At 38.7% G+C, this 27,815-nt stretch overlaps 1 protein-coding gene and 1 long non-coding RNA gene across 7 annotated transcripts in view; one reads left to right on the top strand and one right to left on the bottom strand.

Moving 5' to 3' along the window:
• EBF2 (EBF transcription factor 2) overlaps positions 1 to 27,815 on the top strand; it is a 160,183-nt gene that overhangs the window by 111,431 nt on the left and 20,937 nt on the right. For all 4 annotated transcript variants that reach the window (XM_067543717.1, XM_067543718.1, XM_067543719.1 and 1 more), the window contains exons 7-11: positions 5,462 to 5,543; positions 17,771 to 17,888; positions 19,620 to 19,750; positions 20,378 to 20,504; positions 27,727 to 27,815. In XM_067543717.1, the coding sequence (XP_067399818.1) occupies positions 5,462 to 5,543; positions 17,771 to 17,888; positions 19,620 to 19,750; positions 20,378 to 20,504; positions 27,727 to 27,815 (547 nt within the window). The remainder of the gene's footprint in view (positions 1 to 5,461; positions 5,544 to 17,770; positions 17,889 to 19,619; positions 19,751 to 20,377; positions 20,505 to 27,726) is intronic.
• Positions 1,236 to 27,785, bottom strand: LOC137150055 (uncharacterized). Of its 3 annotated transcripts, none has more exons than XR_010918886.1 (4): positions 27,704 to 27,785; positions 26,296 to 26,594; positions 25,549 to 25,705; positions 1,236 to 1,419 (listed from the first exon to the last, which is right to left on the bottom strand). It is a non-coding gene; the product is annotated as an uncharacterized lncRNA (long non-coding RNA). The 3 variants fall into 3 exon arrangements; XR_010918885.1 differs by lacking the exon at positions 1,236 to 1,419 and adding an exon at positions 20,575 to 20,636 and having other exon boundaries at positions 25,542 to 25,705; XR_010918884.1 differs by lacking the exon at positions 1,236 to 1,419 and having other exon boundaries at positions 24,530 to 25,705.

Raw genomic sequence — 27,815 nt, 5'->3', positions numbered from 1 at the left:
GCTGAGTTCTAGTTCCAGCTCTACAGCAGACTTGCCATGCAGTGTTGAGCAATTCCTTTCCCCTTCCTGAGCCCCACTTTTCTCATCTGTAAAATGGTGACAGTCATGCACACCAGCTGCACCTCAAAAGGGCTTTGTGAGACTAAATTAAATTGTTTATAAAACACTTTGGAAGCCACAGAATGGGGCTATAAAAGTGTGACGCATCATTACCTCTTCCTATGGCTTCAAATGGTAAGATTAACAAGTCCCAAATCTTGTGGGGTTTTTTTTTAATTGATTAAAAAAATGAACACCCTTCTGTTGCCTTTGGGATTGGCTCTTTGGTGCCCTAATCCAAAACACACTGGAGTCACGGAAAGACTGCCACTGATATCAACGGGTGTTGGATCAGACTCTTCTCACTGGAGACAAGAGGATGGAGATTAAGGAAGGATAAGCACCCGCAAAGGTGCTTCCACAGTCACACCCCACTACCACTGCCATGTTGCATGGAATCATTCTCAGTGAAATGCTACACCATGCTCATAAGGAATTGGGAGAGTGAGTGGTGGAAAAGACCTGTTAGATTCTGTCCCACTCTAGCAAATGCAGAACAAGAGGCCCTCTCTGCAGCCATTTGGTTTGCAGGGAGTTGCAGAGGCAAAACAGGAACTCTCTACTGAGCCTGGCTGAATGTGATTTGAACACTGCAAATAAGGGATGTGCTAAGTGCCCTCCCTTTCCTTCCACTGGCTGCTAAAATCCTGCCTGGTCCTCAGTGCCACAAGTTATAATGTTCATATGTTGCATTCCATTATTTCCTCTGCTGTATGTACTCGTGCCATTAAACCACGGTCCTTTGAGGTGCTGAATGCCCTCAGCTCTGAGGTTAATGGAAGCTGCGGGATAGCAACATCTCAAAGGATCAGCTCTTTAGATTATAAGCATTTTGTAGAGGGGATTTGGTTTCATGGGTTTTTTTTAATAATTATTTTGTTAGTAGTATTATACTAGTGCTTAGATATGCCAGCTGAGATCTGTGCTTAGCTCAATATACACCCACTAAGAGACCATATCTGCCCCTAATTTACAGCTAGGGAATGGAGGTACAGGGTAGATTCATAGAATCTAAGGCCAGAAGGTATCGCTGTGATTTCCTAATCTGACCTACTGTATAACACAGGCCATTAAGTGACTTGCCCAAAGTCACACAAGGGGTTTGTGGCCTGGTTGAGAACTGAATCCAGGTCCCTTAAGTGCTAGTCCAGTGCTCTATCCATTAGACCATTCTTTGTTTCTGCATACAGAGCCAGGTAGAGGTAAAAGACTTTATCAATAATTGGTGACAGCAGGAAACTAAAACAGATTTTTGGTAGTATGTATAGGGTCTTCCAACATGACACCTCCAAGGCACTCTCTGGTTGTGGACATAGGAACCTAATATGTGGGGGAACAAAAAAGATTGTTAAAAAATGGTGGCCCAAAACATCTCTTAAGTATTGTTGATGTATGTGCATTAAAAATACCCAACTGTTCTATAGCCCTGCCAGAATATTTAGAGGCAGCCATTCAAAGTTAGCGTGCTTGTCCCTCAGTGCCTCGAATGTTGATATACGGTAAGAATGAGCCATACCTCTCACTTCTTGGCTGGAAAGTGAATCATCTGCTAAAGCCATAGCTAGCATGGTCCTTTTAATGTAGCAAAGGCCAGCTACGAAATAGGGTCATTTTTTTTCTTTTTTTGATGCATGTGTGGGTCAAGTCCAAAAAGTTGCTAATGATTCTAATTAAAAAAAATTAATAAAGCCCCTCTGTAATTCTCCTGTTACCCCTAAATCAACTTCATTAAGTGCCTCCTCTTTGTTTCCCCCACCAAAAAAGTCATTTTTATTGTAATGTCTCAATAAATATTAATGCCTTTCCCAGGTGCAACCATTTAACATATATATGTGTATATATAATGACAGGACAAATACTTTATATGGGTGCCCAGTTGCAGTTAAAATTGACTGGAAAATATCTGAAAGGAGACAGTGAGTGACCTGATTCAACTGGAGGAAAGATGAAAATTCCTCTGTGCATGTGTTTAAATAAATCAAAAACCAGGAGGAAAACATTAAGCACATTAGTATATCCAGTCGGCTCTAAAGAAAATACAAATGCTATAAGCCATGATACTAGAATGCTAAAATATTAAATAGCAGTGCCAAGATTTTCAAAAGTGACTCTAATGATTTTGGGTGCCCAGCTTAGGCCACTTTAAAGGAGTCTGATTTTCAGAGGGTGGATTCTCAGCACTTCCTGAAAATTAGGCTTCTTTAAAATGTCTCAGGTTGGGCCCTGTAAATCACTAGTTGTTGTTGAGTATCTTGGGCCAGTGTGGTGGAATGCTGAACGGTCTCCATTCCAATGAGGTCAATGAGAGTGGATGGCCATTGGTATCTCATAGGTGGTGATCAGGGCTATAAGGAGCAGTGAATGGTTTTCTTTAAACAAAACAAAACAAAACCATAAAACGTTATGGTCTAGATCTTCATTTGGTGTCTTAGACTTCAATGGAGTTCTGCTGATTTACACCAGCTGAGGATCTGGCTCCAACTATTTTGGGTTTGGTTGACGTAAAATATAGAACTTGTTCATGCCCACTCAGCCAGACAGAGCCTTGTCGTAGTTACTGTGAAACATAACTAAAATTGCCTATCTATCAATCTGCCTACTGATCGATCGATCAGTTTTGCATAGCACACATCACTTTAGTATCTTAGCACTTTCCAAGGTAACTTAAATTGGCATTGTGAGATTTCCAATGGACTTTTTAGAGTCTTATGATTTTTTGGCTCTACTTGGGTTGCATTTCTGTCTCTTTGGAACCTAGATGGAGAGAGATGAAAAAAATTGAAGTTGGAAATAATTTTTCTGATTAATTTAGCCCTTATTTCTGTTTGCATGTTATCTGTGAACAGGTCATGATTCTTAAGCCTTTGTTTGCCATTCCTCTTACTAGTTAGCTCATGGTTTGTTGGTAAATGGTCTCCAGTATTTGTGCGGGATAGTGGCTCGCTTTGGTCACATGGCATTGTTTGTTTTCCCTGCTTGGATGACCTAAATTTCCTAAACGGGAGGAGTCCTTTTATCTGTTTGCAGATTATCTGCAAGTATTTGTAATTGTTTGAATGCAGCAAAAAGAGTGTTTGCAAGTAGAACGTTTCTGGCTTGAACTTGCAAATATTCACATTCACTAGTATGCACAATGCTTTTCCTTTCTGGAAACATATTTGCAAATAAAATCTTTCTCACCAAAATCATTCAAAGTAAAAGGGGTCATGATTCAGCAAAGGGAATCAACATAACTTATTCTTGCAAGAATATTAGTGAATATGTTTTTGTTGCATTAGCTCAGCTCTGCTCGTAAGACATGAAGTTTTGTATGATTTTTGGTTCTATGTACACCCAGGTGACTAGAGCTCTGTTCATAGAAGTTGCCCTCTGACAATAGAGCATTGATCCATCTTTCACTGCTGAACTTGAATACCTAAGTGGAAAGAGACTGCAGTATGGACACTGTGCTTTTACCTTTATCTACATCACACAAAGAGCCAAGGAGGTTCTGTAATTGTAAGCAAGGGAAAGCTAGCAGCAAATGATGGGGATAAAGTACTAGTTTGCCTTTGTGAAACAAATGAGAAAAAAGGTCAGAAAAGGTTCTTACTGGTTTAAAAATAATGGGACCATTTAATGTAGCAGAACCCCATAGGAGGGTATTTTTGGTGCGGACCATGTTTCTAATCTCTTCGGGGTTTTGGGGGTGGGATTGTAGTTGTTTTTTGAGATGCATACAAAGGAATCAGATTCTTACATATTTCTTGTGTGTTTGGGGGGGTTGATGTTTGAGAGGTGAAAATAAAGTGAGGTGAGGAAGCAAAGCTGATTTCTGGTTTTTTATTATTATTATTATTTTGTTGTTGGTAAAGCCTGGAAAATATACATCTTTCTCCTTTAAAGTTCTAATTCAAGGCATGAATGTGTGAGTTCAGAAGGGACTTTGGGACTGCGGTAAAAAATCGTTGTCATAGTAACAGAAAGGGAAATAGGCCTAGCTCACCTGGGACTTTAAGTTACTGCAAAAGCTGATTTTTTTTTTTTTTTTTTTTTTTAAAGAAAAGCACTCAGCAAGCGAAATAAATAAATAAATTGTTCACTGTATTCCATGCCAATTCTTCAACTATTTAAAATCTTTCTTCAATACTAATGTTTCCTTCCTCATCCTCATAGCCTTCACTATTTTTCTTGTCCCATTAAAACCTGTTTTGTTCTCCATATGTAAATGTGCTACTAGAACAGAATCACGGAAGTTGTTCACATTCACAATGGAGGACACTAAATATTTCTCGTCTGTCACTTCGGGATCATGATAGCATGGTTGGGGGCATTTTTTATCTGAAAAGTGCAAATGTTTGCAAACCACTATGTTAGCCTCTTACACTTCCGAAATTCACGAATCTAATTGGTGTGTCCATTATTAGAGATGAGAAGGATTTGCTTATTCACATGGAACACTTTTGTACTCAAGGGCCTGTTGAGAAACGGCTCTCTAGTGATAGCTTTTCATGGTTGTGCAAGATCCAAGCACTGTAGTTCATAACGTTTGGAAATTTCTGTCAAGAGCGCTGGAGACACAACTTATATAAATGACAAACTACAACCATGCAGAATTGTAAAGCATGAAGGAATGATGTATTTGATAGAAAAAAATAATTAACTTTTATAACACCAGTATGTATATTTTTAAGACATCACCTATATTCTGCATTGGCTCTGCTATATTCCTTTCACTTCTGCCTTTGTCGCCCTCTCTCCTACTATTATGTAAGATTGTAATTTGAGCTGTCAACAGTTCTGTTTATATTTAATAAAAACTGAGTAACTAAAAGGGCACTGTCAACATGAAATCTGGTCAGCTTTTTTTTTTTTTTTTTTTTTAAATGAGTTTAAAGTAGTTTCAGGTCTTTCCTGAACTTGTCCCAGAGTTGCCCTGCCAAATGTTATGGTTTTTACAATAGCTTTATCCTCCAATGTTAGTGCACAAAAGACCTACACAGATGACAGAAGAAATAGGGGAAACAGAGAAAATGGCTAAACACAAAGAATAGACAAAGTGAGGAAAAAACAGAATGCCAGAGTCTTAGCTAATATAAATGGGTGTAGCTACAGGGAGGAAGGCTGGCTGACATCAACTAAGGACCTAGCTCAAATAAGATATTTAATTTCCTATTTCAATTATAATCACATTAAATGTTACTTATAAGTAAACACAAATTTCAGAAAGAAATGTGATTTGTTTTTAAGTTTTTAAGACAGTCTGTATATATACCCTCAGCTACATCACTATGATGCACAGTTGTATCAATGCAAAAGAGGTAAATAATTCTAGATACTAGTTTGTTGTTAATAGAAGTGACACAGTGCTTTTTCTTTGCAGATTCTTCTTGAAATTTTTCCTCAAGTGCAATCAGAATTGTTTGAAAACTGCAGGGAACCCCAGAGACATGAGACGTTTCCAGGTAAGTGTTATGAGACTTGACATTAAATAAGTTGTCTGCTTTTCTTTCTTTTCCTTTTTTTTCCACCCATATTGTTCATAATAAACGAGATGACAGTAAATGATAAACCACATCAGATATTGTTAAAGATTTTCCTCATTTGCTGCATTTAAGCCTCCCTCCCTCCCCCCCGAATCCCCAAGAGGGGGTCAATGCCCTGTACCAACCAGCGGTGGATATTTGATTTGACACCCTCGGGCAAAGCACTCACACCCACAGCAGGGATCATGTTTGTGATACTTAGATGCCTCAGAATTTTTCAAAGTAGCTCTGTACATGGTACACAAGCAACCCTCCCTTCTAGTCCCCACTCTTCCCTGCTTTTTAACTCTTGCATACCCTCCCTTTCAGCCTCTTTAAAAACAGCAGCCAAAATAGTCATGGTCACTTTAAGATCGCGCACGGCAAAGCAACAAGACCCATGGGACAATGACCCAGCTGCTTTGCAGAGAAATCTGCCACTGGTTTCATCATAGCTGTCGCTGATGTATTGAGAATACCAGCTAATAAAAACACAGAGGGAGGTGAAGTGTGTCAGGTTGCAAACACTGGTGAGGAGAAAGGCAGACAGTCTCTCCTCTCTCACCCCTAATCTTTTAAGCAACTAGGTTTAATAAATAAATACCACACCTGTAATTCATCCCCCGCAGAAATTTAAAAAATTTCTAATGCTCCCTGGAGGCATTTCAGAGCACTTCTGTGGTTAGAAAGGGACGTCCTAGAGGTCACCGTATAAATGTGACCTTAAAAAAAGGGATCCTCTGTATCCCGTGTACAGAGAGACAGTGGAGTCTAGTGATTAGGTTACTGAATTGCAAGTCCGGAGACCTAGGGTCTGTTCCTGATTTTGCCACTAACGTTCTGTGCGACTCTGAGCAAGTTCTGTGCCTCAGATTTTCCACCTGTATATAGGGATAATACAGCTCACGTACCTCTGTAAATCTCTTTGGCCCTGATTCAGGAAAGTACTTAAGCACATGCTCAAGGGCTTTGATGAATTGGGCCCTTTGAGCACTGCAGATGCAAAGAACTATCTAAGTAAGTGGTGTTATTATTTATTATTGATATTAGTGTTATGTCATTCCTTTCATCATCTGTTCTATCGTTGGTGACAGAGAATCAGCTTGCTAGTGGAAGATTGGTTGTCTGGCTGATATACCAGACTTGAATTTATGAGAACTGGATTTTATTTCTGACTCTGTCACAGACTTCCTGTGTAGCCCTTTGAGCAAATCTCGCTGCTCCTCTGTGCCTTAGTCTCCCCATTTGTAAAATGGGGATCATATTTCATGGGAGTTTTGCGAGGCTTAGTTCGTTAACTTTGGTATGTAGATATTGCAGTTATAGGCATTTTTCTTATGCCCAAAATATATAGAAATAAAAACAAATAGGGCTGTCAAATGATTTAAAAAAAATAACAATTAATTGCACTGTTAAACAGTAATAGACTACCAATTTAAATGTATTATAAATATTTTGGATGTTTTTCTATGTTTTCAAATATATTGATTTCAATTACAACACAGAATACAATGTGTACAATGCTCACTTTATATTATTTTGATGACAAATATTTGCAGTGTAAAAAGATAAACAAAAAATAGCATTTTTCAGTTCACCTAATACAAGTATTCTAGTGCAATCTCTTTATCATGAAACTGCAACTTACAAATGTAGAATTATTTTTTTTTTTTACATAACTGCACTCAAAAACAAAATAATGTGAACCTTTAGCGCATGCAAGTGAAAGCCTGAAGGGGCATACGGATGTTTAGCATATCTGGCATGTAAATACTTTGCAACGCTGGCTACAACAGTGCCATGCGAACACCTGCTTTCATTTTCAGGTGACATTGTAAATAAGATGCAGGCAGCATTATCTCCCATAAATGTAAATGAACTTGTTTGTCTTAGCAACTGGCTGAGCCAGAAATAGGACTGAGTGGACTTACTTGAAGTGAATTGAAAAATATTATTTATAATAAATTTGAATTGGTATTCTATTACTCTTTAACAGTGCAATGAAAATTGTGATTAATTGCGACTTTTTAAATCTAGTTAATTTGTTTTTGCATTAACTGCATGCATTAACTGCAATTAATTGACAGCCCTAATAGAAAGCCAATACAACTGGGGAGAATGAGCAGGATTCTACTCCGACTCATGTACCATCAACAAAATTCTCAGCCAAGTTGCTACTGCAGAATCTTTGCAGAGGCAGCCATGGTCTAGTTGGGAAAGGCAATGATGCTAGAAGAAAAAGGATGGGACTGCAAACCTGCACTCATGCATTAGACTTCTAGCTCTGCTTTTGAATTGCTGTGTGGCCTTGATCATGTCCCAATAACTTTTCTATGCTTCAGTTTCTCCATCTGTAAAATATGAATTAAACATGCCTACTTACAAGGTATGTGGTAAGGATAGGTTAATGGGTTCAATCCTGCAGTACTTACTCACGTGAATAATCTTACTGACTTTGGCGGGGCTACTCATGTAAGTAAGGGCTGCAGGACTGGACACTCGGCGTTTGTAAAGTGCTTTGAAGATGAAGGGCCAGGTTGAGAAGAATAGGAACTGCTAGTTGCTGAGCATTTTGAAAATGTGGCCACTAATTTAGGTGCCCAAAATGAGAGCTGCTGGGTTCTGAACTCCTGAAAATATGGCACATAAAGAGCCATATAAGCACTAAACATTTATAGTGGCAGTATAAAATGGCCATCATCATTAAAGACTTCTCATACACCAAACTATTTGCTAGGGCTGGTTGAAAATTTTCCATCAAAATATTTTTTTCCACAGAAAATGGCTTTTTTCCCCACAAAATAGAAATTTTCACAAAAAAGTACCTTTGTCAAATTATTTCAGATTTTCATTGACTATTCTGATTCCTGAAAACAAATTTTGATTTTGATTTGCAAACCTCAGAGACAAATGTAAAGAACAAAAAAAAAAACCTGTTCATTTTTGTTGAATTTTTATTGGGAAAAAATATTTATTTATAAGGTAGTAAATAGACTAATTCTAATTACCACTCAGGAGGTTCAGAGACTCTATAGTTATCTTCTAGTCTAAGTTTAGGGCATGCTGATGATACCTTGGAGACAGCAAATGAACCTTGACGTCTTAATGGCAACCCCATCAGCAAAGGAGCAGAGAGTATTATTTTGATCCCAGATGTTGCCTGCCAAGATTCCAGAAAAATCTGAGCGAGGAAGAAAAATCTTATGACTCATAAATGGGAGCCAGCAAGTACAGAGACTGACCAAGAGCAAATGATTTTGGAATGTAGTGAAACGAAACTGTCTTTTCATTCTGTATTTGTACAGTGCTTAGAACAGTGGGTCTGGGGCTGCTAGAGACTACTGCAATAAAATAATAATAGTATTGGTTAGAGACTGCCCCAAAGCCAAACTCTGCATCCAAGAACACCTAAACTTTAGAGAGATTCAGATCTAGTGTCAATCCTTTGCCATGTGCCCCATCTCTACAGTAGGTGAAACCGAACCCCTGGCTTCGGATCATGTCCTAAACTGTGGAAAAGTTAGGATCTGGATCCAGATTTTCTTGCTGAGATTGATCTTTAGCCATCAGCCTTACTCCTGGTTTGAGTCCCTTGACTTTGATTCCAAGATAGTGATGTTATGGAGCCTGAATGCATTTAAATTTCCAGTTGAACATGGAACAAGGAGACTGAAATCAGCCTGACTCATTCACATGGTTACTAACAGAATGCCTTGAACCCATCTGCCTGGCATGCCTCTCCATTGCTTTTGAACTGTGTATCATAATCAGCAGCTTATGAAAATGAACTGAGATAGATGACTCCTCATCTGGGTCTTCTACCTTGCTGTATGCCAAGCCTGAAAATGGGGGCAAAATGAAATTCTCCAGTATTGTTTCACAGAGCTTACTTAAGCTCTCAGACCACATGGGTATATACCCTTTGACCTTGACCCAAAAACTCATCAAGAGACTTAGTCAGAGCCACTAGGTTTCTCTAGTTCTATGTCAAAATCATGATGCTAGCATGACTTCGATACAAAATAATAAATGCGTTCCCATTGAAAGCAATGGCAAAATCTTGTTTATTTCAGTGAGAGCAGGATCTTAGCTCAGGTTTGCTCAGAACTGTGTATCTAGGTTCACGAGCTTTCAGGGCTGAGTTCCTAATTTGTAATAAAACTAGAAATTTATGTGTGTTCATGGATAAGGGAAATTTTTTAAATAGCTAAATCCTATTGTGAATAAGTTCCATGCAGATCTAGGTTAGGTAAGGACAGAAAATTAGGGTGGGCAATGATTTTCTTAAGAGTAGTGCAGTGGGTCAGGATACAAAGGGCACTCGGATGGCAATTCTCATCTTCTAGCTCCACCTAGTTCTTTTCTTGTTTTTAATTTGTGCAAACACCTGTTTTATCTGCCTCGGTGTCAGACAGACGCTGCCGGCAAGTCCACATGGTGTCAAAAGTTTAAACATGCGAGTCATTCCAAAATATTGGTAGTGTTCTCACACTCCAAACACATGTTCATTTTCATTCCACTTGGTAAGCTTTACATCAACAAAGGTAATGAATGTGCTAGGTTTTTTTATTAGGTTAGAAAGGACAGCTGTCAATCCTAGAAATGCAAGACCATCGTAACTGTGTGAAGCAGAGTCTGACTTCTAGGTAAAAATAGGAAACAAAGGGCTATTTTATTGATTTCCATGATTTAATTAATTAGGTTTTATTTGTGAACCAGATCTACAGAATCTGTGGGTTTTCTTAATAAATTCTTAGTAGGGCTTTTTAGTATTATTAAAGCCCTAATCCTATGAACACTTACACATGTACTTAACTTTAGTTACATATGTAAATTGCTTTCAGTGGGGTCACTCATGTGAACAAGGTTAATACACTGTGCATGAATATTTGTTGGATGGGGGCCTTATTTATTTATTTCTATTGTGGTAGCACCTACTGGCTCCCACGCAGGGATTTGAGACCCATTGTACTAGACACTGTTTAAAAAAAAAAAACAACAACAACAACAGATAACACAATGACAGTACCCTGCCACACACTGACATGATTCTGATTTGACCTGGTTTTATCACTTGAAATTGACTGGGTTTTATGTGAAGACTTCTTCTGAATTTGTGATGTGTTAAAAAGCATGAAGCACACTCAGGCTTTGGTGTTAACACACAAACATAGACAATGTAGATTAAAGTTGCACTGTATGATATGCTTTACTGAATTCTTCAAGCACAAGAGGCTAGGTTACTTATATCTTGGAAGAGTCTCAAGATAATGGTTATGATTAGAAATGAGTGTGAACCACAGACTTTGGGCTTGAATTGGATCATAACCAAAGTTTAAGGGTGTTGGGATCCAGGGCATAGACTCCAGCTTATTTATAGGAATGGTAAAAGCCTTAGCTATTATACAGCACTGTTACGATAGATTTAAAAAAAAAAAAGTAAAGTAAAAGTTAATTTCATTTATATCGCACCTGTTTAAAAAAATAGAAAAACAAACAGCTTAAATTAACACTGAATTGTAAATTTAATGCATCTCCAGATGCCTACAGAGTGTGGGGGGGTTTTCGGGGGGAGGAAGGGTTGCTTTTTTGTTTCTTGTTTTTTAAGAATAGTTCTTCAGTTTTGAGAGCAACACCAGATGGTTTGTGATCTCATCAACTGTTTGAAATGTGCTTTGCTACTGAGCAGAAGCTTCAAAGACATAATGCAAATCACTTGACTTATGGCCTTTTTGACCAATACTGGAGTCAATTTTCTACTGTTGAGACAAACTATCTATTTCAGAAATTAAATGGTTTGTGATTATTTTATTTTAAATTATTTCCAACAGAGGTGTCATTTATTGTGGATATCACACATCTTTCTTACATGCAACCTAATGGCTAGAGCAGGAGATGGAAACCAGGACTCCTGGGTTCTGTTTCTGACTCAGCCCTTGACTCATGTTTTGACCTTGAGCAAGTCAGAACATCTAGTATGCTCTTTTATTCATATGCAAATTGGGTGTAATAATCTTTCATGGGGATGTTGTGAGGTTTAATTAATGTTTGTAAAGTGCTTGGAAATACTTGGCTGAGGTTTTAGAAGTGACATGTACTATTTACAAAACCAGAATTCTGGAGGGGGGAATCTGATTGTGAGAAATATTCAGAGAGAGAGAGAGGGCTATCCTCTTGGCTGACACACCAGGGATTAGACTGGGGACTTTGAGAACTAAAAGGATAAACTGCTACAGTTTACACAAAAGAGCCAAGGCTCTGTAACTGGGGTCGTAATGATTCACATCCTCTCTGTCTTGGGCACAGATATGGGGACCTGTAACATATGCTCACCAATGGGTTGTGGTAATGTAGGTTGAAAGTCCGTGCATTGTCATAAAATACAACCCAAACTATAGTTTATAACAACAGTGATGCACTCTCTGGTGCTCACTTACATCAGTTACCCTCCTCAGGGTGAAGTCACTTGCCATAGATACTAAAACTCATGCAACTTTTGGGACTGATAAATATTTTCACAAGTACTCAGTGGCTGCCAAATATTGGCCCCATAAATTCTAGCAAACTCAGCTCATCAGTATATTTATTAATGAAAATATTTGTCATTTGAGATGAGATCCTCAGTAGAGCTAGGCTAGTTTACACTTGCTGAAGATCTGGTCCCTTTCATAATGCCACCATATCCATCATCATTATATTCTCAGAGGGCAATTCCCCCAAGAACAGCATAAAAAAAACTTGATACACTCTACTCCACTTAATGAGGACTTCTCCCAGGGATCTTGATTTAAGTCCAATGATACTTTATGGTAATAACCACTACTTAATGGGGGACGGTAATTCTGTTGAATTGCGATGAGGCACTTCAGCTAAAATGGATATACCCTAATGGGTTTTCCCCTTCTGAGTGCTCCAAAGGGAGGTGGAAAGGGGGGAAAAAACCAAGGTATATTCCTGGGGAGATGTCTTTGTGACCCCAGATTGGTTGGCTCAGATCATCCCTGTGTATGTGAGGAAAGCTCACTTTGGCTAAGAATTAATCCACAAGTTCTAACATGCTAGAACCTATGGGCGCTCTAGGTCCATGAAATGAGGTCCATGCAGATAGTCCTCTGTGCCTGCATGGCATTCGTTGTTGGATCGGAGTCTAAATGTGGAACTCCTACTGAAATCAATGGAAGTTTGGTGCAGAGAGAGGTTGCTGGCATTTTTCTAATGGCTGTTAAACCCATCCCCAGTTCAACTATACAGCAAACACATCACATTAAGCATCTAACTCTGAACTCCTCCCTTTATCAAAACTCCCATTGATCTCAGTGGGAATCTTACCTGAGTGAAGACAGCAGCATGAGGCTGTGTGTGTAAGTGTATAGCTTCCATCCAGGTGGAAAATAATAAAAAAAATATCCATGTAGTAGTTGTTCTTTTGGAAAAATTAAAACAAGGTACTGTGACTGCACAGTTAAAAGGGAAAGTGTATCAGGAATGTAATATTGTTTCCAGATGTAAAGTGTCATAAATAATTTTTTCCTCACTTGGAATGGTAACAGGATTTTTATGTTTTTAGAGATGATTTCCACAGTGATGAGATGATACATGTATGTAAATGTATGTATGCCTGGTGTGTGTGCCAACATATGAAAATGTGTGTGTTTAGGGATACAAAAGCAATATATATTGTACATGTACAACCCTGTGTTTGTTTAAATGTGTATATATATAATTTGGAGTGGAGCATATTTGTGTGTGTGTGTGTGTGTGCGCGTGTGCGCGTGCGCACAGAGATAGATATAATGTGCATATGAAGGAGAGATTGCTTTACTTCTACAGTACTTTTCATCCGAGGATCTTGAAGCACTTTACAATATTAGCTTGTTTTCCTAACAACGCAACTTCAAGATAGGTAAGGAATCCTCCTTCATCATCACCCTCACATACATCGACTGCTGACAAGGGGACTGAATTAACAAGGACTCTCCATTGTGAATGTCCAGCTGCTAGTGTCCAAGGTTTAAATCTTGAGATTGTTAATCAAAACCATCTAGACGGATCTTCGCTGTCAGAAGGGGTGTGTAAGAGAGGTGGTCTCTAAGGTAGCCAGATAAAGATTTGTAAATTAAAACTAGCACTTTGAATCATGTTCGAAAGCAAAAGGGAGGCCAGTGCAGCAGAGAGAGCCCAGGTTTAATGTATCAAACATGGATAGCACTTCTATTCTCTGCAGTAGTTGAAGCCTTAGTTTGGTCTTCAACCAGAGTGCATTACAGTAATCAAGCTAAGAAATGAGATTAGCACAGGGATGTAGTGAATGCAGTTTTTGAATGTTGCAGGGGAATAATTAACTAATACCTGAGGCCAGTAAAAAGGAACCATCCAGACTAGCAAAGAGAATCTTAAAAACTGCTGAAAACCCCACTTACAAGACCACAAATATCTCTCCATTATTCTAGCTGGAACCTAAGTTCAGATCTGTGAATGTGTTGCCTTGTTCTTTTTTATTCTAACTGTTCAGGTCACTACACTCTTCATTTTCTTCTAAACTACAGTTTGGGGAATTGGATGACTCAAGGAATTGGGATGCAGAATCTTTTGCTTCAATGTAACTGGTTAAAATCTAGCCCAGGTCAGCCATCACCCAAAAGGGTGTGTGATGGTCTATGTAAATAATTTGGTGTTCTCAGTCTATTTCCCATGGGCAAGGGTCTATCAAAGCCACAATAGGTTTTGGCACTAGTTGTTGATCTTTGGAGCAGATATAAACTGAATGGACATAGTGGCCAAACTACCATGTCACCCGTAGGAATAATCTGATCCTATAAGGAATCAGACACATTGGCAGAGGTAACTTGCCTGTGCTGTGGATAAATTTGAGGACTTAAATCTCCGGGGGAGTCAGGCCGGCACCTTTCACCAGCACTCAATGCACATAAAGAAAACAAAGCTCACCATGTTTTACGATCTTGGGAGAACAAGTGGTATTGATGGATATGTGTTCAGAAGGGCATTGGCAAAAATGCATATAAATGGTTAACAAGGTAATGGTAAGAAATGTTGACCTTGATTTGTTTAGCTAAGATGTAAAGATTTTTGAAGGTCAAAGGTGTCCTTGTGTAGTGTTTTGGAGTCTAACTGTGTCTGACCCTCTAACATTAAGCTGCTGTGGCCTGTAGTTTTGAAGAGTGAAGCAAACCAGGGGGAAAGAGAGAAGGGGGAGAGAACAGGAAATGGAGTGAGGTGTTTCAGGAAGTTGTCAGGAGTTGACTGATTGATTCCAGATGGAAAGGGTCACCCTCCATGACCCAGGAAATACTCACTGGGGGAAAGCAGTTGTTGGCTTGTGAACGGGGAGGGCCTGGGAGTTAGAGACTATGGTGGAATGCACGTTCTGCTTCCTTTTATTCTAAAAACATTGAGTTTTAATGTTCAGTATAAAACAGTTTGATTGTCCTTGCCAGGCAAAGAGGACTGAGCGGAGCTAAATCTGGAGCTCCAGTAACTTTACCTCCATAATCTAAAACGTTCTTACTCTATAGCACAGATAAATAGGTGAACCAAGAGAGTCATAGTAAAGAAGACATAAGCTCTCTTTTGCTGAATTGCAGTAATGCCAAGAGATGGGCCGAAACCAAAACCCAATTCCAAAAACCTCCAAAACACAGAGAGTTCAGATCCAGACCCAAACTCTGTGATTTGGGCCCATATCTGAGGAAGGCTTTATTTATTTACTCCAGGCTCCATCCTGTGAGGTGGAAAGTGTCACCCCAGTGGTGAACCTGAGAAGGGACAAAATGAGAGTTCTTAAGGGAGTGTCAGTAATGCCAACCACCATGGGATTCGGGAGTGCTCAGCACTTAGCAAGATTGTGACTTCTGTCTGGAAGTTATCGCTTGTGTTTCAGGGATCAGTAGAACATTGTAAATGGAATGTAGATCATCTATATCCTCTCTTTTTGTGTATAATACAGATACCTATATATTCACACACCTGTAATGTGTAGGATTATATTTGTATGTATTAATAATATAAAATATAATGTGCATGCGTGACTGAGTGTTTGTATATTGTGTGTGAATATATAACATTCTCTGTGTGTGGCTGGGTATTTATATATTATATATATGTATATAAATGCATGTGTATATACGGGGTATACTTTTGATTTACATTTGGTTACAATTTAAAATCTTGTCGTAAATATTTCAGACATTGGAATGATTCAGGTCTATTCCCCCGTTGCCATAGTGTGGTCTGTGCTGGCCAGTGAAAGATTAAAATTTATTTCCATTGTTTAACGGAAAATAATGAAGTGCATCTGAGTGGGTTCAGCTATGTCATGCGGGAAATGTTCACTTTGGAACAGAGTCTCACTCCACCCAAATGTGCAATGATGAAATCAATTGGCACACAAAAGCAACACATTTTGTGACAGGAATGCATGAGAAGTATTAATGTACAGTATGACAAGAGCCTTTTGGAATGAATTAACCTTGTCATAAAAAAAGAGAGAGAGTGAGAGAGAGAGAGAGAGCATTCTTTAAACCAACAAAATCCTGCAGGAGGGCAGGGTTTCCCTGCTGTGTGCTGAATACAGTTTATCAACAATTAAAGTCTAAAATTCTTTTACTTAAAGCATGACAATTGCATCTTTGAAAATTCATGCACTCACTCAGTGTCAGATCCTTAACAGCTAGCTGCAAATAAGCCAACAGAGCTACACCAGTTTTAGACCAGCTGAGGATTTGGACTTCAAAATTCTAATGAGATGCACGTTCTTCAGATTTGTTAACATGAAGGATTTTTTAAAATATATGTGGTTTGAAGACACACGCATCTCTGGGTTTAATAAATGTATAGCTTAGGAGATTTTGTTTTAAAGAGATATCTAAATGAGACTGAGAAACAAATATTATTTCCTCTAGCAGTTTACTTGTGTCTTGTTAGAACCCAGCGGGATTGGACATAATGGGCAAGATTTTCAAAAGTGACCAGTGATTTTGAATGCCACAAGTTTTGGATGCCCAACCTGAGACACCTTAAAGGGGTCTGATTTGCAGAAAGTACTGCGTGCCTGCCTTCTGAAAAACAGGCCCTCCTATCCCTTGCAGCTAATGGAAGTTTCTGTTTAGCTCAGTTATAGACTCGTAGACTCTAAGGTCAGAAGGGACCAATGCGATCATCTGGTCTGACCTCCTAAACGATGCAGGCCACAGAACCTCACCCACCCACTCCTGTAACAGACCCCTGAGCTATGACTGCATTATTGAAGTCCTCAAATCATGGTTTAAAGACTTTAATGTACAGAGACTCCACCAGCAAGTGAGCCGTGCCCCATGCTACAGAGGAAGGCGAAAAACCCCTAGAGCCTTTGGCAATCTGCCCTGGGGAGAAGTCCTTCCCGACCCCAAATGTGGCGATCAGTTAAACCCTGAGCATGTGGGCAAGACTCACTAGCCAGACACCTAAGAGAGAATTCTCTGTAATACCTCAGAATCCACTCCATCTAACATCCCATCTTAGGCCATTGACATATCTACCACCAATAATCAATGATCAGTCCATTGCCAAACTAGGCTGTCCCATCATACCATCCCCTCCATAAATTTATCAAGCTCAGTTTTGAAGCCAGCTAGGTTTTTTGCTCCCACTGCTCCCCTTGGAAGGCTGTTCCAGAACTTCACTCCTCTGATGATTAGAAACCTGCATCTAATTTCAAGTCTAAACTTGCCGCCTATAGAGACCAATGTTTTAGGAGCTGTTGCTTGTAAGTTTGATTTCCTATGATGCACGTGTGCGTAGTATAGCAGACAACTGTGCTTCTATATGTGCATTATTCTGGTGCTCTGCAATCTGCCCTCATGGTCTATACATACAGAGCTCTGTGCTCCAATGCATCACAGGTAACTAAACCTAGGACCATCTCTGGTCACTGGTTCATTATCTCATGTACACTGAGGCTAGCATATGGCCCTTAGGATGCCATGTTAAATGGAATGAAGGCACAGAATAGAAGCTGATAATACTTTCCCCTCAATGGATAATAAACCCTGTAGGACATGATTATATTTTACAAATAGAACAGGATTTTAATTCAGTTGAATAATAAATACATCAAAAGCTGAATATTGAAACAAGAAATTTACCTGCCTTTTTTTTTTTTTTTTTGGTAGGTTGTGTTATCGACAACAGTGAATGTTGATGGACATGTATTGGCGGTGTCTGACAACATGTTTGTTCATAACAACTCTAAACATGGACGGAGGGCAAGGAGACTTGACCCCTCAGAAGGTAAGGAACTTCATCTGGACTATGGTACACCAATGAAAACAAACACACGCACTCTGCACTTGAATTTTTGTTTGTTTTGGTGGGAGTGGAGGGAGCTGCAAAACCTCAGGGGCTTTGTAGAAGAAAGATGAACAAAATAAAAAAGGTTCTACTGCGTGCAAAATCTGATCCTTCTACATTTAAAAGATTGCCCCCCTCCCGCTTGGTCTATTCTTTGGTTAGTTGGTACAGTGCTGTGAAGACGAAAAACTCTGTAACTATTAGCTACGAATTTCAGACTTACAGCTCAGCTTGGCCTAGACTTGATTTCAGGCAAATGAAGTAACATGACATCTTTCTTAAACAGAAACATTACAGTGCAAGATATGTATGAAAAAGTGTCAGTGGTTCCCTTAAACAAACTGTGTGCAAAGCATAACAATGCGCAGAAGGAAACTGACACTAATTGGTTTTAGTTTGTTTGGCTAAGCAGGAATTGCAGTCGTGGAGGGGACGGTTCTTGGGGTATATTAAAGCAATTACCAATACCTGTATCTGTTAAGCTTCAAAGTGGGTAAACCCCTCCTCTCTCCATCCCTGCCCCTTCCACAAACTCCACCTCCTTCAATACAGGCACTACTTAAAATAACTAAAAACTCCTATCTGTGTCTTCCTCCTCCCCCCTTTTCCAATCTCCCTGCAGCCTGTGAAAGTGAGAAGAGTTTGTGATGTTAGTAGAAGAGACAAGCAAGGCTATTATTTCATTACAGTGTTTTGTTATCCCCCTTCTTAAATGTGCCCTGTATCAACCTAAAGAAGAATAAATGAACTGGAGGAAAATGATTGAATCAGTAAAGAATTTGGAGCGGTGTTAATTCCCCCCCAGCGGGCAGTGAAATGGTAGAAGGAAAATCCCAGGATTCCAAGCCTAGGAAGCCATCCAGTTTTTCCTTGACTGATTGGATGTGATTGACTGGCTGTTCAAAGGAGTCTCATGTTTTTGGAGTCCTGCCAAAGTTCCCCTCCACCTCTGACCCTGTCAACATTGGGAATAGAGTGATGGATTGACTTTGGTTATGGCCTGGAAACCATATTGGGTTCCTGATGGGATGTATAGTCCAGAGGCCTTGAACATATGGAAGAGAGCAGAAAAAAAATCTATTCCATAAAGTCAAGAAAATTATTAGAAATTGTCTCTTGATAGGAACTGGAGGAAACACAAGATATTTCCATAGCTTTTTATCCCATTGATAAACACAGTAAATTGTAACACATCCCCCCTATAGCCTTCTTTTTGCTCTTGTGTGATCGTATGCTAATGAGAATTTTTAAAACAGCCTCTGCACAATCATTTAAGCATTTCACTTTTACACACACTACAGTTGGCCTATTAGGCTTTAATGACACCATGTTAAGTGCCAGTAATGAATAGGCGAGTAATTAACACTAGCAAGGCAGAGAACAATTATTTTATTTTTGGTTCCTTGGAATGGTAAGCAGCCTTCATGGGTGAACGAATTGTGCGTACTTGTCCTAGCCGTGACTGCACTGGGGATTCAAGCTAGCAATGCATCTGCAGTAGTGCAACCTCCCTAGAGTTGACAGGCAAAGTATCTATAAGCCATGATTTGCATCAGTGCAGTTTGTTTGTGCAAATAACAGCTTTGCCTATCCACTCAATGGCCTGACTTAGGCTCCAAAACCAGTTGTGAGAAAAATAACCTACCATTCTGTTATCCCTTTTTCGTTTAGCCACACCATGCATCAAAGCTATTAGCCCAAGCGAAGGCTGGACTACAGGGGGAGCAATGGTGATCATTATAGGAGACAATTTCTTCGATGGGCTACAAGTTGTATTTGGGACCATGCTTGTATGGAGTGAGGTAGGCAAAAGTACCTTGCTATTGCAGAGCCGAAGATAGATATTGCTGGTGTAGAGAAGGTAGATGGGGAACTACTGTTTGCCCATTCTCATAATAATACAAGAACCAAGTGCCGGTCAGTGAAATTGAAAGATGGCTACTTTAAAACTGATGAAAGGGAAAGCTTTTTCACCCAACGTTCAGTTTGTGGAATACTTTGCCACGTTATATCATTGTGGCCATGAACTTAGTGGGATTCAAAAAAAGGACTGGATGTTTATATGGATATGAAGAATATACAGAGTTACAGTGAGGATTTAAAGAAAATGCCAAGAGTTTGGGAAGGGAAACAAACCTTCAAGTTTCAGGACATAAATCAATAATTAATTGATAGGGGCCAGGAAGAAACTTTCTCTGTAGGCAGTTTATCCTATAAATTGCCTTATGCAGGGTTTCTTGCACCTTCTGAAGCAGCTGGTGCTGCACATGATTGGATAAAGAATGTTGGAGTAGATGGACCACTGGTCTGATGCAATCTGGCCAAGTCCTAGAAAGTAGTAAACAGTTGCATTTGCTTGAGAAACACAACCAGGGGCAGTGGGAAAAACTCAGACATCCCATAATTGCTTCTCTCTTGTTACTTCCCAGCTGATCACACCTCATGCCATTCGAGTCCAGACCCCTCCTCGTCACATTCCTGGCGTCGTCGAAGTCACATTATCGTATAAATCCAAACAGTTCTGCAAAGGAGCCCCGGGCAGGTTTATTTACACCGGTAGGTGAATGTGATTTACTGTGGAGGCCTGGACCATGAGCGTCTCTTCCTTTCAGTAATATCGATTACTCTCTGTTTGAAAACTGTTCTGCTATTTGGAGCATTTGGAAGTGTAAGGAGATAGCTTCATCACTGCGTAGAGGTTTTAAGGGAATATTATTCCACATGTTAATATTTTTTGCAGATTAAAGCTCATGCTGATATAGTATGGCTCTCTCTCTAGATATATTAAGTGTACAGTAATTTGATAGCATTGCTTTGCATACTGGAAGATGTTTTATTTATAACAGTATTTATTTTACATTTCTCTCTCACTGGGGGTAACCTCTTATTTTCAGGATGGCCCCAAGGAATAGGCAGAATGTCTTAGGTCTAAAGAAGCCAATGAGCTGAGTGCAAAATAAATCTTGATTGCTTTTTTATTTTTAAATAGATATTGTCAACTTGCTTATTGCCCCACGTTTACTTCTGCCAGCAGCAGAACGTTAATATATGGAGAGAAATCTATAGCTCTAGAAAGAGAAACCAGTGCAACTAAAGAAGTACCTTCGTTTGCTGTCATTATATCCATTAAAGCTTTACTTCCTAATACAAGTGGCTGGAAAATGGTAGCATGTTTTAGAGGTTTACATATATGACTAATAGTAATTCTTACTACTTACTACTACTTAGTAATAACATTTTATTTAGGTTGCTGAGAATTTAAGCAATGATTTTTGTCTTTAAAAACCTATTGTTACTATTAGAGCTAGTAAAAATTTCTTGAATATCACATTTTAGACATTTTTTTCAGCAAAATAATTCAATTCTCAATCTGAAAAAAACCCAGAAACTTTTCATTAATGATTTTGCAGTTTTTTGACCACCTGGAAAGCGGGTCAAAATGTTTAAAAAAAAAAAAAAAAAAAAAAAAAAAAATTGGAAATTTTTCAATGAAATGTTGATATTTTTATACATTTATAAAATGTCTTATTTTAAAAAAGCAACAATTTTTGTTTTAATTTTTAATGTGTTTTTACAAGCTTTCATGGTTATTACTACTTAGTAATGTATTTGTTCACTTGTATTATCATAGCAGCTAGGAAATCCAATCAAGGATCAGGGCCCCATTTTGCTAGGTGCAGTACAGACAAATAACAAAACAATCCTTGGCTCAATGAGCTTACACTGTCGGGCCCTGATCCAAGCCTGCTGAAGTCTATGGAAAGACTCCCAATGACTTCAATGGACTTTGGACTGGGTCCAAGATGATTAGGGCCTGACTCTGATCTTGCACCAGAACAGCCTCAATAGGTAAGACTCTAGCCATTAATTTTTGTAAGCAAATTCCCTTCAAAGACACTGCACTGATTCACCTAGCTCCGAGGAAGAATAAAGCTGAGCTCTCAATACACTGAGCACAGCTTCTTTAACGAGCAGATAAGTAACTGAAACCCAAGTGATTGTGATCTCAAATCTGCATGAAAAAGTAATTGTATTGTACAGAAACAAGATCGAAAAACCCATAAGGGACCCGGTCCTAGCAGCCCTTATGCAAATGAGCTTTCTCATTGATTTCACTCACAAAAGGACCAGGACCTGCAGGACCAGGGTCGGGTCTGCTATGAAATTGACAAGGGGAGAATGCGTTAATTCTTGAGCGTATCATGAGTCAGAGATTGAAAATTTAAGTTCTTCTATGGCACTTCCTACTTATTTAGGCCTAATCCTGCAAAAGAGATAAATGCATGTGTAACTGAAAATCCAATTGATGGGATTGCTCACATGCTTAAGTGTTTGCAGGACTGGGGCCTTAATGATGGGGAAAAGCATAAAACAGCAATGTATTTCTTTTATGGTGAAATTATTTCCCTTTTTGTAGGTCTATGTTTTATGTGCAGGGCTTATTTGTGCCATCTATAGAGGGTTGAAGTCAAACTGTAGTGCAGCTCTCTGACATGTTAATTAGTGATTTCAAAAGAGAACATAAAGATGTACATGACAAATAGCAGAAGAGAGAGAGGATAATATAATCATCTTATTTGGCTCTTGTTATCGGCATGGAGATATCTGCTCAGATTCACTGAAGAGCGAGTGAGTGCTTACTGCCATATGTTACAAAATAGCATTTTATCAGAAGGTGCAGAAGTACATAAGCTGGTGTAAAATTAGAAAACTTTTCAATCTATTTATCCAAGGACTTATAGTTCTCCCATCATGTTAGGCAAAATGATAAACACAGCCATTAAGGGTGTAATGAATTCCCCCAGGTAATTGCTGCTGATAATAGCAGCAAAAACAACCTCCAAGCTATGAAAATAACATGTTTATTTTTCTCTCTTTATGGTTGTGAGAACGCAAGTCTGTTTTGATCATGCTATAAAGAAATGCAAAGGTTTTTTTTTATATTTCTTTAGCTCTTTTTGTGGCCTTAGTGCTTTACAAACTTCACCTACAGCACCAGTAAAATGCAGCCACTTGTTGGGTGTAGGATGGCAGTCAACGGGCACATACAACAGTGAGGGAAGGGAAATATAGCCAAGCTCAAGAAAGCCTCTCTTGTGCAGAGTAAAGAAGTTAAAAATGTCTTAAATTCTTCCTTGATGTTCTTTATAAGCATTTGCTGTGGTTGCTCCAGTTTATTTGGGGGAGAGGGTGGTCTGTGTGGTGGCAGACAGGAAGAGAAGTTGGTCTATGAGGCAACCTCTCTACTCAATTGTGGTCCACACCATGAAAAAGTGGAGAATCCTTTCTTTAAAGAAATACTCTTTGCATTCAACCTCCATCAGGCAATATTCCTAAGAAACACATAGGCCGTAACACCATCCCCAGAAGATCATAGAGTGGGAGAGATGTAGATCTTCTCTTATTATTATTTGTATTATGACAGAACTTAGAAGCTCCAAATAGGATCAGAATCCAATTGTGCTAGACCCAGATTTTTAAAGGTATGTAGGTGCCTGACCCCTAGATTTCAATAGGAGTTGGATGTCTTTTAAAAATCTGAGCTTTAATGTTTATAACATGTTGTGAGATCCTCAGATGAAAGATGCTAATTAAGAGTAATGTGGTGTTAGAAGCACTGAACAGCTGGCTCAAGGCATGCCTATAATTATTATTATTTATACTTTCATACTAAAATCAAACCTAGAGACCCCAACTAAGCTCAGGATTTCGTTGTGCCGGGCACAGACATAGTAAGAGCCAGGCCATATGCAGAGCTTACAATCTAAACAGATGAAAGGAAGTGTTGTTACTCTGATTTTACAACTGGGGAATTGGGACACAGATTAAGCAATTTGCCCAGGGTTACACAGGGAGTCTGTGGCAAGTCTGGGAATTGAACCCAGGTGTCTTGAGTTCCAGCCCAGTGTTCTAACCACAAGACTATCCAAATCTATTATAAATGATTCCCCATGATTAGAGAAAAGTCTTCAATATTTAATACACAATCAAATAGTAATTTAATGTTCAACTTGATGAAACTTTAATTTTTTTAAAAAAGAGCAGCATTGACAAGTTGAAGAAGAGTGATATTAACTAAGTATAAAGAATCAGAGAGAAATTTCAAGGGTAAGTCTAAATGCCCCAATGGTGCTGTTACAGGAGTGCATATTCTCCATATAATGTGTTTTCATAATAGGCTACTAGCAAAGTGTGCTGTGCTAGCAATGATGTAGTTGAGGTTCTGTCAGCATTTCCACACTCAAGTGCTATCACTCAGGGTGCTGCAATTCAGCCATCAAATTCCTCTCAGCGCCAAAACGGGATGTGTGGTCTTTTCCATAAGGATCCCATTATGGAAAACTCGTACAGAATTTAATGGGGTTGAAGCCAACAGGGTTCAATGGACATTTAATAGAGTCCTATGGAAAACACTCAAAAAATCTACTGAAATTACTGGCTTTTTTATAGAGTTTGTTGAACAGCTTTACTGAGTTTGATAATGTGGGTATAATTAATATATATAAGCAGAGAGAGAGAAAAAAAAGTGTCTCAATCAATGATAAGTAAAATGTCAACCTCAGGACAAAATGTTGACCTCTAATATTTTGATGTATAAAAAGATGAAAGCTGTGAATAAAGCCCCTTAGGCTTCTCTACATTTGGAGGCAAATCCAGAATAAAGTAGGGTGTGAATTTAAACCACAATAGCTATTTTGGAATAGCTCCTGTGTGGACACTTTTATTGCAGAATTAGAGTAATGCAAAATGGATTCAGCTAAATTGAAAAAAATCACTCTTACTCTGGAATACAAGTGTGCACAGGGGGAACAATTGCAGAATAGCTATTCTGATAAATTTCCAAGCATACAGAAGCAGTCATTTGTATCTTGTTTCACCTCAGAGATGGTTGCATTTCATTGGTGAATAAAGTGAGCATCTTGGCTATTTTGGGCACGTCCTTTGTGATCAAAGGCACTATATATAATGTATGTAATATGGTTGAATTCTTCTCAGAAGAGTTTTATATAATCTAGGAACTTTCTTCTAATCTTAAACTATCAGAGTACAATAAAAATATATACACGTCAATCCCTTGGAAAAAAATAATGTTGGGCAGTAACCAGTTCCTTTCCTCGAGTAACAGATTTGGATATTCCCATTAGATATTTTTAGTTAAATATATACATATATATTTTTAAAATCTATGTCTTTTATATCACTTTTGCTTAGTCCAAGATATGTAACCTAAGCTAGTGGAGACTCAATCTCCGAAGAGAAATGGCACATAATGATGTATAGGCCCTCAAGAGAATTGTCATGAATTCTCAAGATTATTGGCCAAAAAAAAAAAAAAAAAAAATCCCCCCTTCTCAAATGGGATTTAGATTCTGTGGTAGCTGAAATGTGTATTATTAAACTCCTTAAGCAAACCAGAATGGCTCCCAGTGGAGAGCAAAGACATTCTAAGTATAGCCAAGACTGAATTCTCAGGTCTGGGTTTTCTCTACTCAATTCCCTCTTGATTAGCTCCTGTAATATTTAAACTTCATGCCATGCCATAATTATTTAATAAAAAGTAAATATAAAATGTATCTCAGTGGGGAATCTGACCTTTTACCTTCATGGTGTTGTACCAAAGACAGACGCAGGTAAACAGAAAATCTGGATCAGAGTAATATTCTTTGTCACTTGATAGTTTCATTCTTCTAGTACCTGACTCTGATTCTGCAAGGTTCGGAGTTCCTTTCTCAACAGGTACTAAGTGCTTTCAACACCTGCCAGGATAGAGGACTTTCAGTCATGTTATTGGCCCCACTTATTTCATGGCATGCATATATTAAAGTGACCATTTTTACAGAGACAAGTGGCACAATAGGATGGAAGAAGCAGCCATTGAATTGTGACTCTGCCAAATGAGTTAAGAACATGTTGATTGTGTTATTCATTGAACATTTAAAGGAATTTTAGCAAGATTGTCAGCACTTGGTTAAATTAATTTATTTTAATCCCCTCACCACCCACACGTAGGCTTTTCAAAAGCCAGATCCTTAATTTTATTAGTAAACACTGATCATCTGAATGTGTCTGAAGATGGCCAAAGACTTCAGATACTCAGATTTAGAGAAGACAATGTTGGTTTCTATATGAATTTGGGGGACATAGTTGAATTTTGAATCATCAGAATAGGGACAACTGGCCTGAACGTCTCTTCTGCTGTTTTTAGTCCAAGCCCCACAAGTCCAAGTCAATTGATCTGGACTTGCAGTGTATAAATACCCCAAGTGTCCTGTTTTGCAGTTCTTTCATTTATATCCCAGACTACTCTTTGTTTTAAGAATATATAGTTGCCTGTAAGCATGGTTACCTGAATCCTTGATAGTTTGGTTGTGTAGCTTGTTTCTCCATGTATTTTGCTCCTGTGTTTTATAACAACATGGTGATCATCTCTCCTCAGATGAACTACTCATAGCGTAAAGATGAGTCTCTTGACACTGCTCCTTCATTACATCTTAAAATTATTCACCAAATTCCCAGTCTGTACCTTTTTCCTTTTTTATGTGCAGATTTCTACAAGCAGTCAGTATTTGAAGCTGGAGTGGTTTCAAGTTGAGCTGTTTGAGGAATTTTCTGACCATGGATTTTTTGTTGGAAAAGGCCCATTCACTGGAACAGAAATTGTTTGCCTGAGAAGATCAATTTTGACTAATTTTTTAGACTAATTGACTTCAAATTTTTTTTGAAATTGTCAAAAAGGTCCTGTTTTGACTTTTTTTAAAATGACTTGTTATTTTGAAATTTGTTCGTTTATAACCACCTCTCAAAAAAAAAAAAAAATTGAAATCAAAACGCAACACTTGAAAATGACCGAAAAGGTTGGCCTTAACTGAAACTTTTTTGGCTCTCAAAAAATGTTGAGATTTTCAGGAAAGGAAAATATCCCCAAAATCTCAAATTCTCAGAGGATGCAAAAACTGGTTCCACCCAGCTCTAACTGCAAGTAGACAAGTCACATTTTTCTGTTGCCTGATTGGATGAGCCTAATTAATCAGAATCAGGTTACCATGGTGAACACTCTCATTTAGACCCTTTGCAGACAGTGTGCAACATTCACTTAAAATTGGCCATTTGCATCAACAATCCTGCTTGAATGTGTTTGCTAGAAAATTTGCAGGAACAAAACACAATAAAAGGCCTGAATGCATTAATTCACTTCTGTTGTGTATATTGAAATGATATGTTTGGGCATGCTGTAGTCCCCCAGCACTGAGTTCTAGTCAGGAAGACATCATTGTATCTCTTTATTAGGCAACAAATTAAAGCTACACTGAAGGATTGTCCATAAGCTCCATGTAGTTTATTACGCAAATAATGGCAGAACCACTCCCCATGATTCAATAAGCAGAGTGGAGTACTGGGAGGCAGGAGATCAAAACAGTAGCATCTCTGTGCCTCAGTTTTTGAAGCTGTAAAATGAGGACCACAACTGAAAAAGATCCTTACATATAAGGTGCTATAGTAATCTTGTTACAGTTCATAATCTAAGACACACTGATTGTGGCCCACCTTAATTGGAGCCAATTTTTCATTAAGGTTATTACGTTAAGGACAGTACAGGCTTTGGTGTTCCAATCACCGAGAGCTTTTCTTCTGATATGGCTGGGCTTTGGATCAGGCCCCCAGACTTCTGTGTAATATGCCTTAGGGCCTCGTGTTGTGTGTGGTTTTTTTTTTTTTTTTTTTTAAAACAGCAATTGCCTAAGGTTCACACTCACGTCCAGCTACTCTTCTTTTCCAGCTTTAAATGAGCCCACCATCGATTATGGTTTCCAAAGACTGCAGAAGGTCATCCCCAGGCATCCAGGTGACCCAGAGAGACTAGCCAAG

This window comes from Emydura macquarii, unplaced genomic scaffold, assembly GCF_026122565.2.
Source record: "Emydura macquarii macquarii isolate MOO-44397 ecotype Brisbane River unplaced genomic scaffold, CSIRO-AGI_Emac_v2 contig_967, whole genome shotgun sequence".
NCBI classification, from domain to species: Eukaryota; Metazoa; Chordata; order Testudines; family Chelidae; genus Emydura; species Emydura macquarii.
Note: the sequence above shows the minus strand (reverse complement) of the source record. Positions and strands in the feature narration are given on the sequence as shown.